This window comes from Phyllostomus hastatus, unplaced genomic scaffold (genome assembly GCF_019186645.2).
Source record: "Phyllostomus hastatus isolate PE091 unplaced genomic scaffold, TTU_PhHast_1.1 phas_scaffold_216, whole genome shotgun sequence".
Classification (NCBI taxonomy): domain Eukaryota; kingdom Metazoa; phylum Chordata; class Mammalia; order Chiroptera; family Phyllostomidae; genus Phyllostomus; species Phyllostomus hastatus.
The window spans coordinates 16,414,762-16,430,590 of NW_025334018.1; the positions used below are offsets into that span (position 1 = coordinate 16,414,762).

Below are 15,829 nucleotides of genomic sequence, written 5' to 3' on the forward strand. Positions count from 1 at the left end.
AAAAAAGAACTACTGATATCCTATTGACTCTGCCGAGCAATTGAGGGCTAAAGGGGAAAGTGAGTAAGGAGCCTATTCATTCAACCACATTCACTTTTTTCCATAAGAAAAGAACCAGGTGGGGAGGGGTACATGGGAGCTCAGTAGTTCCCCTCAACTTTGCCATGAACCTAAATCTGCTCTAAAAATAAAGCCTCTATAGAAATATAAAGGTACATATAGAGGGGACATTGGCTTCTGGAGATGAGTATGATAGGAAACTAGATAATTTGAAGGGAGCGTACAGCACATGTGGAATGATGGTTTGGTAAACCTGGAAATCAACAGGACCTTTAGTAACCAACACCTACTGTGGGTTGGCCACTTTTCAACATGTTTATCATTTTATCCTCAACCCAACCATTGCCTAGTTATCCCTTGTTTCATAGACCAAAGACCTGAGGTTCAGAGGAGTGATTTGCTCAGGGTCACCTAGCTCATGAGTGAGCAGCGTGGCCAAAAGTCACACTCAACTCCTCTGACCTTATGCCCCTAGCTCTCCTCCCGCCCCACTGCTGCCTCTCACTTTATTTGTACTTCATCTCATAGGCGACAGAGCTTTCAAAGGAGCCAGTGGCCTGCCCTAAAAATAGCTTACATTTATCAGGCACTTAGTTGGCTACGTTCTGCTAAGCATTTTACACAGATTACCTCTTTTAATCCTCATAACAACTCTGCAGTCATTATCATCTCTATTTTTCAGATGAGGAAACAGACCTAAGACAGACTGTGATGTGTTGCAAGTCACACAGCTGGTTTGGTGACGGGGCCAACGTGAGCCATGGTAGTCTGGTCCAGAGTGCAGACTCTACCTTCCACTGTCACCAGGGGGAGGTGGAGAGAATGGGGACGCACCTTTAAAGGTCAAGTGGATGAGACCTTACAAGTCATTGAATGTGGGAGCAGAAGAGAAAGAGCAGTTAAGGGTGTGCCCATAAGCTAACCTTGGAGCCCCTTTCTTTGGACCTAAACACCCTGTTGGATGAGCTGGAGTCCAGGAATCAGAGGTCCCATTTGGATGGTCTGTGCGTGGGGGAGCAGGAGGAGCTGTTTGAAGTTCAAGCTCACTCCTCTTCCCTGGTGCTGTGAGGGGTGTCATCTCACTGCCAAGATAACAGGGCCACCTCGGCCCTCCTCCTGTGGCTATTCTGGGCTGCTGTCTGATCCCCTCACTTTCCCCAGCCCCTGCCTCAGCCCTTCTGCTGAGAGTAGCTGGGTAGGGAGAGGCCAGCCCAATTAGAGAACCCTGTGGCAGGGACCCCTAGAGAGGCTGAAGAGCAGGTGCTCAGCCCCTCCCTCAGCACCAACAGTGAAAATCTGCCGCTGGAACCCTGCCTTGGGTGGCCCAGCATGGAGGCAGCCACAGTGCAGGAGGTGGCCTTGGGATCCATGCTGAAGGTGAAAGAAGCCAGCCCAACGGATGCTGAAGAGCCCCAGACTTCACCTCGACAGGGGACCAGCAGCCCCATTCCCCAGCTCCTGGCCCCTCTAGAAGGTGACTATGCGGGTTGGGGAGGGTGGGGATACCAAGCGGTGGGAGCTGGGAGGCTATCCCGACACCCCGAAAGCACCTCCTTAGGTTTGTGCAGAGCTGCATGGCTTCACGGGATCGGGCCTTAGGATGGAGGAGCATTGACTGGAGCTCCCACCCCTTTCCTTGGTGGGTTCTTACTTGCTACTCAAGGGTCCTTGCTGGGTTTTCAGCTGAGAATTCAGTGAATGTTATTTGTGGCACTTTACAGTGACTGAAAATTATGTTTATATATTTTACCTTTAAATGTCTGTCACAGGGACTAGGAGGACCTGCTATACTGATGCAGGTCATAAAGGGAACGGCAGTGGCCGAGGGGTGAGACAGTGGCCATCTTCTAGATTAGAAGAGGGACATGGAAAGCTTACAGCAACTGGGAGGCTAAGTAGCGAACAGTCCATGACACTCTGTCTCTCCCTGGGCAGAGCCTTGGGCCCAGGGCCCACCCCAGCACCACCACTGTCTCCCATGGGAGACCCTCGTCTCTCTGAACCTGAGTTCCATGAAAGCAGAGCCCTCCTGGGAGAAGCATTTGGCCTCCTCTCTGTGGTGGTCTCTGTGAGCCTCTCAGCAAAGTGGCATTTGCAAGCTAGGAGGTGGTGCATGTCCCTTCCAGTCCCTGGTTCCTATCCCTGGCTGCAGCTGGCCAAGGCCTCAGTAGTCTACAGCTCTGTGCCACTCATCTGGGCAGTCCCCACTACGCCTGGCTCAGCTGACCAGAGGTGGAAGGAGAAAGAGAGAATTCACTTCTTAAAAGCCTTGGCTCAGGGGTGATTCTCATCATTTTTCCTCACACATCACTGGCAAGAACTAGTCTTACTAGTCTTGCTGTTGCAAGGGGCAGCGCCTTCTCAGAGATAATGATACTATGGAAGAGATCATGAAAATTTGGGTGGACAATTAGCCATCTTGGTCACAGAGGTGACGAGAGAGTAGATGCTTGAAATTCAGGTTATAGAGGGGTTGCAGTTACTGATCTAGAGAAGGGCCAGGGAGCAAGGGTGAAGTGGGGAGCACAGAATTCCTGGAGGAGTGGCAGGCACGATGCATGGCCCGGGGGGATTGGAAGCATGGCTGTTGAAATCACCAGGAATCATGAGGAGCAGTGCTGGAGAGAGCGACAGTGAGCCAGGGCTGAAGCCTCCAGCAGGAGGGGAAGACTGCTGCAGGGGAGGGTGACGAGTCTCCTCAGAGAAGTGTTGCCTATCTGTGTCTATGTCCTTTTGTTTTTTCTGACCATGGTTTCATGGTCTTCAAGGAGATGACACTCTTGTCCTTCACAAGGTGCCCCTGAGGTCACCACACTCTTCTCCCATCACACTCCAAGTCCATATCCTAAGCACCTGCTAATGTTTCTCTAAGAAATACTGGTAGTTTTTGGATCCCTGGGAATCTCTGGTTGTGTTTCAAAGCCCTAGTTCACCTTGTGTATTAGCCCACTTCTGGTAACCATTCGCTCACACACACACTTATAGTAATAGTCTTACACACACACACACACACTCATGCACACACACCCTTCACTCTTCAAATGTGTCTATCTTGTTCCTTCACTCTCCAGGCCATAATTAATAACATCAGTCGGACCTACACAACCCTTAGGGAACTGCTGGGGAAAGTTCTTTAACCATGGGAAAGGAAATTGTGAGAGGATATGAACGATTCTTCCCATGAGCAAAGAGTATGGAAATGGGCATAAACTTGAACAGAATGAAGTTCGGTTAGAACTAGGAAGAATTTTCTAATGAAGAAGAGCCAAGACCTTTAGACTTTAGGACGTCTTCTCTACTAATTTCTAAGAAAGAATCAGATAACGTCCTGAAAAAAATACAGCACTGACAGACACAGCTCAGAGCCAAGGACTCTCAGAGGACTTTTCAGAATGCCTTTTCCCCGAGACTCTGCGAAGGGAGAAAACCAAACTGTAGCTGTCTCACACCTGGTCTTAGAAATCCTAGGTTCTGCTTTCGGGCTCTAGTCTTTGGTTCAGATCCTCCTGGCATCTGAGGAGGAGAGAGCCATGCTTCCCCAAGGTCAGTACAATTAACACCTCGCTGGACTACGGAGGTGTGAAAAAAGATGCCTCCAGTGAGCCCTCCTATTAACATTCTCAGCAGGGGCTCAGATTGCTCTTGTGTGCTGGGCAGACAAGACCCGGGTTACGCTGGGAAGGGCTTGCTGCTGCCCAGGCACCTGGAGCTGTCAAACACTCTTCTGCTACCTCCCACACTTCGTCAGCTGCTTTAGCCTCAAACCTGTCCTCTGCCCTCCCACCAGGGCCTGGGGGCCTGCTGAAAGTCATATCCTCGCCTACTAATCCTAAGTTGGAACATTCTAGTAACTTAAGTTTGTCCCGTGTCATTCATCATTGTGTCAGGGAATCCCCCTTATAAGCAGAGAACTGGCACAGCAGACCTCGGAGGAGGAGGGGACCACTCCAGCTGCCAGCCTGTCTTCTCGCTCTGCCCCTGTTGGGATCCCCTCTGGATCTCAGGGCCATTCTGCTCATCCTCCTCCTAACTCCCCCATCTTAGCTTATGTGTCACATAAACCTACTTCTTTAATTTTTCTCTGTAGTTCAAGTGGAACTATGCTAACATTTTCCAAGGCATTTTTCTAAGAAACAAAAGAAACACCGAGTGGGAACAAATACCTATGCGAACGCACACCAATCTATAGAAGCTGTTCCCTTCCTGAAGTCTAAGCAGGGCAGGGCTCAGTTGGCACATCTTCCTGGCATGGCAGCCCGGGCTCCTTTCCGCTCCCCAGCCTTTTCAAGTCTCGAGGGTGCCCTTTCTTTGCCACCTCCCTCCAGGGGCTAGATCACAGTCAGAGCCCTGACTGTGGTGCCCAGTCCCAGGAGGACACTGGAGGACAAGTGAGCAGGCGGATTCCCCACGCTCACAGAATGTGTCCCCCAGACACACACCCCTAGACAGGGATGCAGGAGTGCTGGTGCCAGCACAACTTTGCAAACAGCCATCACGCCCTCAGCAAATCTGTTTCTCTGTGAGCCTCTGCCTGCCAGGCTGATCCTTGTGCTGGGTGCTCGTCAAGGCCCTTCATAACGGATATTCTGTAGGCAGAGCAAGGCGCAGCAGAGCTGGCTTCTCCCCAGCCCTCTCTCCAGCACGTGTGAGTGGTGATTTCCTCAACCAACAGTGAGGAACCAAGCCCAACAAGATGAGGTTTTGACCCTCCTTTTCAACTGCCACCCTCTTTTTTCAGAAAATCCTTAAGTCATATCCGCCCGTTCTCAACTCCTTGGTGGCTTGCCAAGATGGCCCCAAGAGAGGAACACATCACACAAACACTTCTTCTGTTCTTCATGCCCGGCCCCCTCCCAAACCATCCAAGTCAAACAGAGGGCAAGCAGAGCAGGGCCATTCAGTTGCCTGGGCTCTGTGGCTGTTGCGTTCCTACTGAGGCGGGCAGACCTGGGGCAACACAGGCAGAATGGGCACTCTGAGCACTCGAGGTCCCGCATCCCTTTGCTCCTGCTTCTGTTGGGGCAAGGAGAAGGTGCAGTCTAAGACGGCACAACCCAGGTGAAAACAGAAGGCACACAGCAGAAAAGGAAACTAGACAAATAAAATGGACAGCATGCACTGAATATTTGTGTTGGTGTCCGTTTACAAAGACCAAGTGGTCTCGAGATGGTATGGGGCGGAAGAGGACTATGGGCGTGAAGTTCTGGGTCTCTAAACAATGGTCTACAAATTGAGGCATAGAAAGAACAAAGTAGGACCTCTATTTTATTTTAAATTTCACCATTCAAAAGTTTGCATTATGCATGTAATATTTACGCATTGTACATATTTAAACAGTTCAATTTATAAGTAAACATACATTGGGGTGAATGCTCAGGAATGTATTTACTGGGAAAAGGATTTTATCAAAAAGTTTGGAATCCAGTACCAAGCAGTTGTGCTGTTTGACACGGAAGTACACTGGGGTGGAGCTTTTCCAGCTGGTAGGAATGAGTTGCTAGGGGGAGCTGGGGAGTTGGTGTGAACTGGGGCACGGTCACATTCCACTGAAGACAAGAGCAGCGGGAGACTGTATCTCCCTGAGAAAGGAGGAGCCGGGAAGCCAAAGGAGGCTGGAAAATGGTGTCGGTTTTAGCCAAGCCTCCAAGGGAACCCAGGTGGGAGGTCTGAACTTTCTTGGCCAAGGCAGCCTCAGGCCAAGGAGGAACATTATACCTGGTCATCCTCCAAACCTCACACTCAGCAATTTCCTGAGCATCTCCAGTCTTGATCCTGGGAGCCAATAAACATAATCTAATCTCTCTTCTCACTGGAACAGGCCTGGAAGAAAGTGGAAGTAAGCAGTGGGCCTAATCTTTCCCAGATTCTGCTCATACAAAGTGATCCTCCACAAAATGGAAGAACACTATGCAGGTGCTGAGCAGGGCGGCCAAGCAGAGAAAGGGACCCAGAGGTCAGCGACCTCTGCAATGATGTCAGTGCTGTCCTAGTATGCCCAGGTTGTTGACTTTGCCTGTGGAAGGGAAGGGGCGGGGCTGACACTTGGAGGTTAGGATTAACATTGAAAGTGGCCTTGACAAAAGGAGTATTGTTGAAGATAAATGTAGCAAACGGGCAGAAAGACAAACCACACAGATTGGACTGGGCTGTGCACAAACAGAAAAAGAAATCTTAGTGGATGGAAAATCAGCAGTTGAACATTATAAACTAAAAGAAGCATTAGGCTCACACTCCAGTGCTCTTACTGCCAAAACGTGAACACTCTCTAGATCCTTCATCCCTACAAATGATAGGAGCAATCTTCCCATTCCCTACAAGAGAACTGAATTTGCTTAGCAATGCCTGGGATGCTTGCCATGAAGCACCGCTGAATGCAGCACCCACTCCCTCTGAGCACCACTCTTCCCACCACAGGAGGCTCACCACCCATTCTCTCCCTTTCCATCACTCAGAGCACCCTAAGATCTGGCTACCTCGGGCCCTGAGGCAGACCTACATCCGGAAGGTTGGAGACACTGTGAACCTACTAGTTCCATTCCAGGTGATCATACCAGCCCCACGCTAGGTCCACGGCTGGGACCAGGATAGGGTTTGATTTGGGAACAGATACTAAGAGCCCTGTTAGTAGTGAGGCAGTTGTCCTGGCTTTGAATGGAGGAAGCCATGTCACCAGAAGTCTAAGGCTAAACGGCCTTTCCACCTGCACTGTTGAGGGTGGGCTGGGAAGGGCCCCATGTGATGAGGTAAGGCTAATTCATGCCCTTCAGCCAGGAGAGGTCTGGGAGCTCTCAGCTGGGAGAGTTCTTGGGCGTTTGGGCAGCTATTGTTAGTCCCAGCAGCCCTGCATGTCCATGACGTAAACTCTCAGAGGGTGTGAGGCTCAAAAGCATCCCCCTTTCCCATGATCCTTAGGCTGTTGCTGAAAGACAGAAGTCCCCTGGGAGAATCCACCAATCTCTAACTCAAGCCATTGCAGCTGAGAGTCAAGTTATCATGTGGAACTGGGGTGGAGGGTCAAGAAGCTTCTTGAGGCTGCTCACTGCTTTATCCCCATTTCTCAGGGCAAACCCAAACCTCAAGCCTCCTGGACACATAATGGCTGTGCCTTGGATGCCAATCGTGTGAGCGTCCGGAATGGGGAGCGGGACTCCATCCTCTTTATCCGAGAAGCCCAACGTGCTGACTCAGGATGCTACAAGCTCAGTGTGCAGTTGGGCGGCCTGGAGGCCACTGCCACCATCGACATCTTGGTTATCGGTAGGGTGCGGGGAGTAGGAGCTGGGGTGGTCCTCAGGGGCTCCCTCTCCAGGCTGCAGAGGAGTCAACATAGAGAGCTGGGAAGCCAGGGCGACTCCTCCACACCGAGTGTGCTGCACAGAGGTGGTGAGGGGCGGGGTACTGAGCAGAGAAGGGAAAGGGGCACTCCTGAAGTGACTTCCATGCATGCGAGTTATTTCATGCCCACTGCCACGCTTGGCCCTTTCAGAAAGGCCGGGCCCTCCCCAGAGTATCAAGTTGGTGGACGTTTGGGGCTCCAGCGCTACCCTGGAGTGGACACCTCCCCAAGACACAGGCAACACGGCACTCCTGGGATACACGGTGCAGAAGGCTGACACAAAGTCTGGGGTGAGGCCCAGCTGGGAGGGAGGAAGAGAGGGAAGTGTAACACCAACTGGAATGGGGCTCTGATAGCTCCATGTGGTGGGCTAAGGTGGACTGAGTTCACAAAACAGGTGTCTCATGCATGGCATCTTCTTGGGACCCCAAAGCTGTGGTTCACGGTGCTGGAGCGTTATCACCGTACCAACTGCATCATCTCCAACCTCATTGTCGGCAACTCCTATGCATTTCGAGTCTTTGCTGAGAACCAGTGTGGGCTCAGCGAGACAGCCCCCATCACTGCCGACCTTGCCCACATCCAGAAAGCAGGTAAGTTATGGAGGCCCTGAGCTGGGAAGTTAAAGATAAAGAATCGAAGGAGGATGGGAATCTCAGGCACTACAGCAGAGCCCTTCTTGGTCACCTTAGCTACTGTTTACAAGACCAAGGGGTTTTCCCAGCGAGATTTCTCTGAAGCCCCAAAGTTCACCCAGCCTCTGGCAAACTGCACTACAGTCACCGGCTATGACACCCAGCTCTTCTGCTGTGTCCGGGCCTGTCCCAAGGTGAGCGGGGAGTTCTCTGGGTGGCTGTGCCGCACTGCTTCCTGACCTTGCTCTAACCTTAGCTATGTCAAAGAGCTTTCTAACCAAAACGTTTGTTCCCTTCATCATTACCTGCCTCTTCTACAGCTGGTTATGTAGGAGCAGTCAGGGCACTTGGAGTCCAAGACAGGCAGATATGGATAATGTTCCCAGTATTCCTTTTTGCCTTTGTTCCTAATGTATAAAGATATTGCTTTCTGACCTGCTAGCAATTGGGCATGAGCTTCAAAGTTGTCTCGCTAGCAGGGGTGATGGAGTCCTGTTGGTTTCACCTTACTCACCCACTACGTCTCATCTGATCGGGGTCTTGCACACACGAGCTGCCCGGGGTTGAGCCTGTGGCCACAACTCTGAGCAAGGCTCTCTGTCTATTTACAACCAGTTCACTCCACACATGGTAAAAGCCTTTGCAAAGTACCTTTTGTGTGTTAGTCCTGGGCCAGACTATGTGGCAATAACATCTCAGAAAGAGAATATCAGTAAGTCCACTCTAAAAATTACTTTCTAACCAGAGGGGACAGGAGTAAATCCCAAGCCAACAGTAGCAATAGAAGATGAGTGATTCAATAATATACACCCAAAAAAAAGAGGCAAATCTGACTGCCAGTGCTCCCGGCACTGCGTGAGCAGGACAGAACAGAAGTTAGCCCTTTCTTCTAGTCAGGAGCACCTGACGAACATGGCAAGGTTTCAGATGCTCTTTTCGACCAAGAGAAGGAGCATGGAGGCTGCGGGTACTGGTGGGGGAATCCCTTCCCAAATATAAGGAGCAGGGAGCTATCCAGAAGGCCGGCATCTCTTCTAGATCCGTGTACCATCTGTTCCTAAAGCACCCTACTCCTCCTGCTCCTCTGGCCGGTGTGTCCCCATGCCTTGTAGGCAAAGTGTCCCGGAGACTAAGCACAGAAAGAACAACTGACTCTTACCACCCCTTGCCATACCCTCATATTTATCTTCCAGCCAAAGATTACCTGGCTGAAGAATAAGATGGATATCCAAGGCAACCCCAAGTACAGAGCCCTCACTCATCTGGGGATCTGCTCACTGGAAATCCGCAAGCCTGGCCCCTTTGATGGGGGCATCTACACCTGCAAGGCAGTTAACCCCCTGGGGGAGGCATCCGTGGACTGCCGCGTGGATGTGATAGGTAAGGGCAGAACTCACGGTGTAGGCATCTCCTTTCTGCACAGGTGGAAAAGCTGGGGCAAAGACAAAGCCTAGATGGAAAGGGCTTAGTTTGCTTCTCCCTTCAGGCCCTTTCTTCACTGTCAACACCAGGATGCATTCAAGGAGCCATTTTTATTATCTACTATCTCATTTCTCTCCATCATAATTCTACAATATAAGAAGAGTTGCTATTTCCAGTTTGCAAAGAGAAACCTGATACACAGGGAGGTGAATGGATTACCCAAGATTTCCAGTGTTGGTTAATTGAGGAGCTGACACTATGTCCACATGGGAAGAGCCCAAGTATCCTTGTCCTCACCCGGATCGCTTTCTTAAAAAGATTTATTCATTTACTTATTTTTAAAGAGGGCAAGGGAGGGAGAAAGGGAGAGAGGGAGTGAAACATCAATGTGTGGTTGCCTCTTGCACACCCCACATTGGGGACCTGGCCCACAACCCAGGCATGTGCCTTGACTGGGAATCGAACTGGCAACCTTTTGGTTTGCAGGTCAGTGCTCAATCCACTGAGCCACACCAGCCAGGGCCAGGTTGCTTTTTTGTTTGTTTGTTTTAAACTAATACAATCTTCTGACTCAGTCCAGGAAAGCTGTGGTTGTTTAATGGGCTTTTAAACAAACCAAAGGACTGTCCCCTCTGGTTTAGTAAAAGAAAATATCGCACAACTCTCCACCTCTTTTAAAGTTTATATATTCATTATTGTCACCTTATTCAGATCTCTATCACTACACTTAACACAATTGTTTTTATAATTATCAGAATACTGATCTGTTTCCCCATCAAACTATGAGCACTGTGAGGGCAGGGACGGTTTTATTCGCCTTTGTCCCCCCAGCACTGAGTCTAGTTTCTGAAACACAGCAGGCGCTCTTAACTGTGTGTAGAATGAGTCAGCACAGAGTGCGCACTCACAAGTCCGGTCCTTCCCTATGCAAAGACTCCTCATTAGCGCTATGGACTCCCCCAAAACCAGAGAAGCATATCCCTTCCCAGGACACCAAAAGGTTTTCCAGAGATTTCTGAGATATTAACATTTAGAAATGTCTGAATTCTTGCAGCTCCTCTTTGAGACCCCCGAAGAGGACAGGTAAGAACCCTTGAGGAAGGTAAGAAAGAGAAACAGGGTGTCCAAATATTTCATGTTTATGGATAGCGTTGTTAGGACTTAGACAGATGTGTATTCCTGAGCCTTTCAACCCTGCACTCTTTGATGACAACTTTATTTTATTTTTTAAATTTTAGTTTAATTAATTTATTTTTGGGTAAGCTAATACTGTTATCCCTGTGGAGGAAATTTACATGGATGAAGTCTACTTTTGTCACATCCTCTATCTATACTCTCAAGTTCATGGTAGAAATGTATGGTCTCTGAAGAAGAGTGATGGCACCTGCCTAACTGTCGGGGGTTCTGTGGGAGGGAGGTGGTTGGATGCTGTAAGAAAAGATGTCAAAGGAATAGTTAGGAGTGGAGGCCAGATGAGGGTCACCACCACCACGTGGTGGCAGCATGGAAAAGGAGAGCGGAAGATGCTCTTGTCAATTGAGTGTTTCTACCTCAGCATTATAAGCATGGCGAGAAACAGATTCATTGCCTCTTTTTCACTTTGAAGTTTATGGATCCCTTCCCCTACATGTCATTATCATGTCATGTCAATAATAATCGAACATGCGGGTATGTGGTTCCAAGCAGCACATTACTGGCAAAGGGCAAGTCAGGTCATTGTTTAGGATTGGATAGTGCTTTAGGATTCTAAATCATTCACAGGAGAAATGTGTGTCAAACTGACCAGCGAGGTGAAAAAGAAACTCATGAGAGAATTAGAGAACAGGTTCCCAATATCTCCTCTGACTTGCAGCTTCTGATAAAAATTGTGAATGAATCCAAACTCAGAAGCCATTTATTTAAGCCCATCATTGACGGATAGCAAATGAAACCCCCAAGGGATGCACTGAAAGTACAGACTTCTCAGGAGCCCACTCTCCGCCAGCTGGCTCGCAGAGACAGTTCTCTGGCCACCCCTCAGTTTCCTGTCTCTGTCGGTGTCATGTTGGGGCAGTGCTAGCCTTCTTTGTGTTAGCTGTCCTTTCACCTCACTCCCAGCCAGTGCGCGGCAATGAAGCAGGATAAGTAGGGGATTCATAGCACGGGGTTGCCTCGGCACCCTGTACATGCTCTGGCTGTTGGCTGTTAAGGCCATAACAAACTATCCCTTTTCTGTCCTCCAGGAAACTTGACTGGTGAGATTGTGTTCTTAAGGAGCTCCAGCATATCATCTGGTTTGGATGGATCTAAATAAATGTGTGGCTCCTTGGTTATAAGTGTCCATCTGTTTGTGCCTTTCCATCTTGGAAAACCATTTGGAAAGCTGGAATCTTTAGCCAGACTGTAGAGAATCTCAGAACCTTCAGAGTCCTCTCTCTCTTCCCGTATCCACCTTCTCCCCCACAGAGCTTTCTAATCCTGTCCTTGTCCCTAGACAGTTCACGACAGAGCTGAGCTGAACTCTATGTAGTACCAGGGGCTGAAAGAGATCCTGAAGCTAACTTGCCTCTTCCTCTCTGGGCTTTCCAGCACAAGCTGGGTAACCACAGGATGCACATCCATCACAGGGACGCAGACAGAGGGACACATAAACACATACATCGCTGATCAGAGACAGAGAACTAAGACTTGAGAGTTTGGAGCCACTAAAGAAATTGCAGCATGTTCTTATTAAGCCCTAGGGAAAGAATTAAGGTGAGGTGTCCTTGCTTACATTTGTTTTTATTTGTGTAACAACAAATATTTATTCTTATAACAAATAATAAATAGTAAAGGCATTCTGTGATGCAATCTGCAAAAGATATTGAATGGCAACAATTCTTTCCATCCTAGGATGGGCATGATCTTCCTATCAAAGGTTGGCACCTGTTTCTCCTACCCATGAATCTGGGCTCACCATGCGAACTGCTTTGATCAAAAGAATGTAGCAGAGGTGATGCTGGGACAGTTCTAGACTTGAGGAAGTCTACTAGTTTCTGTTGTTTTTGCAAGATGGCTCCCACGAAAAGAATCTCAGGATAGATTAACTAAATTGTGAGAGGCCACATACAGGACAAGCAGGGAGCCTAGCTGACAGACAGGACCAAGGCTCTAGACATATGCAGTCACATGGGACTCTTTACCCATAGTCCATCCCAGTATGTGCAACAGTTTATTCTTGTATTATTATTTATTGATTACAGTATTATTTTCTATACAAACAACTGTAAATCTACTTTTGCCCCACCCTGTATATAACTAAAACAGCCTTCTATGCAGCAGTCGTTGAATTAAGAGCTTCGTCTCTGTGAACATTCATTTTACAAACAGGTAAACTGAAGCTCATAAACTGCCCTGCACATGCAGCAGCGAGTTAACAGAGCTAGCCTTTGAACCAGGTCTGCTCGACCCCAAGCCTTCCCTGTCTCCTCTCATCTCTCTCACTCAGTGACCTCCACTGCAGTAGGTATGGCTTAAGAAAGAAAAGAGTTCCAGGATCCAGTAACTACTGGGCAAAGTTTTGAGGAGGAAGGGGATGTGTTTTGGCTGAGAAGAGTGTGAAAGGCTTTTCTGTTCAGACCAATGGTCTATTTTAAGTTGACGCAAAGTATCCATTCCAGCCTTTCTCAACTGGAGTTCTATGAGAATTGAATGCTAATGCCCCAAGGCATCCATTATATATACATTAACTTCTTTCTATGTGTCCAGAATATGACTAGTTATGCACGATCCTTGGGAACATTGAGAAAATAGTCACATAAATCATTTGTAGGGTCTAATGCACTTAACCCCTGCTGAGAACGCTGGGGGTGGGGCAGAGTCCAGAGCCAGCCAGTCGTGTACACAAGGGCCGTCAGGAAGGAGTAAATACCCCAGCTCTGATGCCCTAAGGATCAGTCAGACCTCTGGCCTCAGCCCACAGCCCCCTGCCTCTGCTGTCTGTTGAAGTACACAAGTGCCACCCCTTACAGTTCACACATTCTTGACCTTCGTGGTGAAGGCATAAAATCTTCACACTGCACAAGACCCCCAGGCACAGTTACTCCTTCAGCATTCAAGGAGAACTGCGCTGGAACCCTTCGTTTCCTCATTCATGCATTTGACGCTGTGGAGTACCTTCGGAACGAAGGCTTACCATGTGCCTGGGAGGGGGTGTGATTCCTTCACTTATTCACTTACTTACTATTTATCCAAAATCTTAAACACCTATCCATATACACGTATCATTTGGGGTTGAGCTGAGGGGGACCAAGATATTTCCCAGATCAGTGGCGTTATGCCGAGTAAAGAATTCTTGTGCCTAAAATCTGCATCTTCTGACTCTGTTGTCATCTGGAAAAGAAGGCAGCTCCATTGCTTTGTTTCTGGTACTGCAACAGCTTTCAAAATCATAATGAGGTGATAGAACGTTGAAGATGAGCTTCTTTAGGAGAAACCCGTCTGCCAAAACGGCTTCCCCCGCTTACCTGAAGGTGGGTGAAGACGTGAATGCAGGTTTCGCAGGCTGCTCCTGGGGGAAGAAGGAACACAGTTATTTGACAGCTTCTTCCCCCCAGATCTCCCCTTTGCCACTGCCTGCCAGAGGCGGGGCAGGGGGAAGAGAAGCAACGGGCTCTGGCCTTGCTACCTCCTTCAAACCTGAATCCCACAAGCAACTAAAATTCCACTTTCCCCAGCAAGCCTGGGGGAAAAGAGGCGCTCCTGCCCTCTCAGGTCTTCCTCACATAAATTTGCAAGTTCGGGGCCTCCCCGCCCTTTCCCTTGTCACTCCACTCAAGTCTAAGGCCCCTTGATTCCCTGTGGCATTTATTACAGCAGCATATCACTCCAGCAAACCTCACCATCTCAACCTCCCCACTAAAAACCAACAAGTAAACAAACAAACAAACAGCCTATAAATGGCCCAAATAATGGTCACAAATGCTGGAGACTAAGGTTCAGGTTCTTTGCTTCCAGGAAAGCTCTTTGCTATTTTTAGGACTTAAAAAAAAGATTTTATTTTTTTCTTAGCGCGGAAGGAAAGGAGAGGGAAACATTAATGTGTGGTTGCCTGTTGTGCGCCCCCTACTGGGGACCTGGCCCACGACCCAGGCATGTGCCCTGACTGGGAACTGAACCGGCGACGCTTTGGTTCATGGGCCAGCACTCAATCCACTGAGCCACACCAGCCAGGACAGGATCTTTTAATTTTTAGGATATTTCTCAGAAGTTCTGCGGACCAGTGGCCCATCTACTCACAGGCAACGCTTGGAAACAACAGAGAGAAAAATCCCTGATAAGTAGTAGGCTTCGACGGTTTACAAACACAGCTTTGACTTTAGAGGTAGTAAGCTACGGACTCCCTCCAAAGCCCCTCGGGCACACAGTATAAATCCCGGTGCTTATAATTATGCTCAGTCACATCACTGTGCCCGCCAGGACTTTCCCTTCGCTGATAACCGAGGGGTCAAAGATAAAAAAGACTCAAGCCTGCATCCCCTGTAAACCAAGGAATCAGGGTTGGATCTGAAGCCGTTTCTTCCCCGTCTACAGAACCCATTGCTTTCCTTTTTCTTTCTTTTCTACCACTTTTTCAGTGTTTTCATTCCAGTTGGCATTCAGTATCAGTTTCCGGTGTAGAGCATGCTGGTTGGACATTTCCATGACTCGTGCGGTCTAGTGCCCACCTGGCACCACGCACGACATTATCACACGATTACTGACTGGACGCCCGCCGCTGGGCTTCTGCACGGCCCGGGACTACTTCGGAACTGCCGGTGGGGCCCGTCGTTCTCTTTACACCGCGGCTGCCTCGGGTTCTCAACTTAAAAAGCCGTGGGAGTTGTACTTCTCAGACAACCTCGACGTACCTAAATTGCCATTGTTTAGGCACTCCGCCACTTGGAAAGATCACCACTGAGGAAACCTGGCGACCGCGGCACTCGCCTGCGGCGTGCGCGCCAGGAAACGAATTTCCTCAGGCGGAGCGTTAGTTTCAGGGCCGACGGCCGCAAGGGGTGTTAGGGGACCACGCGGGTCCCGGGGGACACAACCCCCGCTCCTCCCAGCAGGACGAGGAGGAGGTGGAGAAAAAAATGACAGGGAACGAAACCCACACTCGCTGGCCCGCGGAGGTCTCCCGAGCGTGCGCGCGCGCTCACGACCTCTCCGCTCCTGCGCCCCGGATGCAGTCTTTCCTGGAACAGCTTTCCACACAGTCTCCAGGTTCAGACTTCCGGCCAGCTGCCCGCCGCTGCCCCGCCCCCCCAGGGCTGAGGATGCAGGAACCCGCCAATCACGGCGCGCCTGTGGTCGGAGTGGGCGGGGCCTGAGAGATTCGAAAGGAGCACCGCCCCCTGGGGTTGCAGATTCCCGGGAC

General features: G+C 49.5%; 1 protein-coding gene and 1 long non-coding RNA gene across 3 annotated transcripts in view; one reads left to right on the forward strand and one right to left on the reverse strand.

Annotated features, from left to right (window-relative positions):
* The window catches only part of LOC123804834, a 69,898-nt gene extending 54,299 nt beyond the window's left edge, over window positions 1-15,599 (reverse strand). For both annotated transcript variants that reach the window (XR_006783209.1, XR_006783210.1), the window contains exons 1-2: window positions 15,321-15,599; window positions 13,938-13,981 (exon numbers count right to left, since the gene is read on the reverse strand). This is a non-coding gene — a long non-coding RNA (uncharacterized LOC123804834). The remainder of the gene's footprint in view (window positions 1-13,937; window positions 13,982-15,320) is intronic.
* MYBPHL (myosin binding protein H like) lies at window positions 955-11,777 on the forward strand. The gene is made up of 9 exons (XM_045817327.1): window positions 955-1,534; window positions 6,513-6,601; window positions 7,122-7,317; window positions 7,547-7,686; window positions 7,830-7,989; window positions 8,089-8,225; window positions 9,225-9,411; window positions 10,508-10,536; window positions 11,676-11,777. The coding sequence occupies exons 1-8, from the start codon at window positions 1,390-1,392 to the stop codon at window positions 10,516-10,518; spliced, it is 1,065 nt and encodes a 354-aa protein (XP_045673283.1). The 5' UTR covers window positions 955-1,389; the 3' UTR covers window positions 10,519-10,536; window positions 11,676-11,777.
* Window positions 15,600-15,829: the final 230 nt, after the last annotated feature.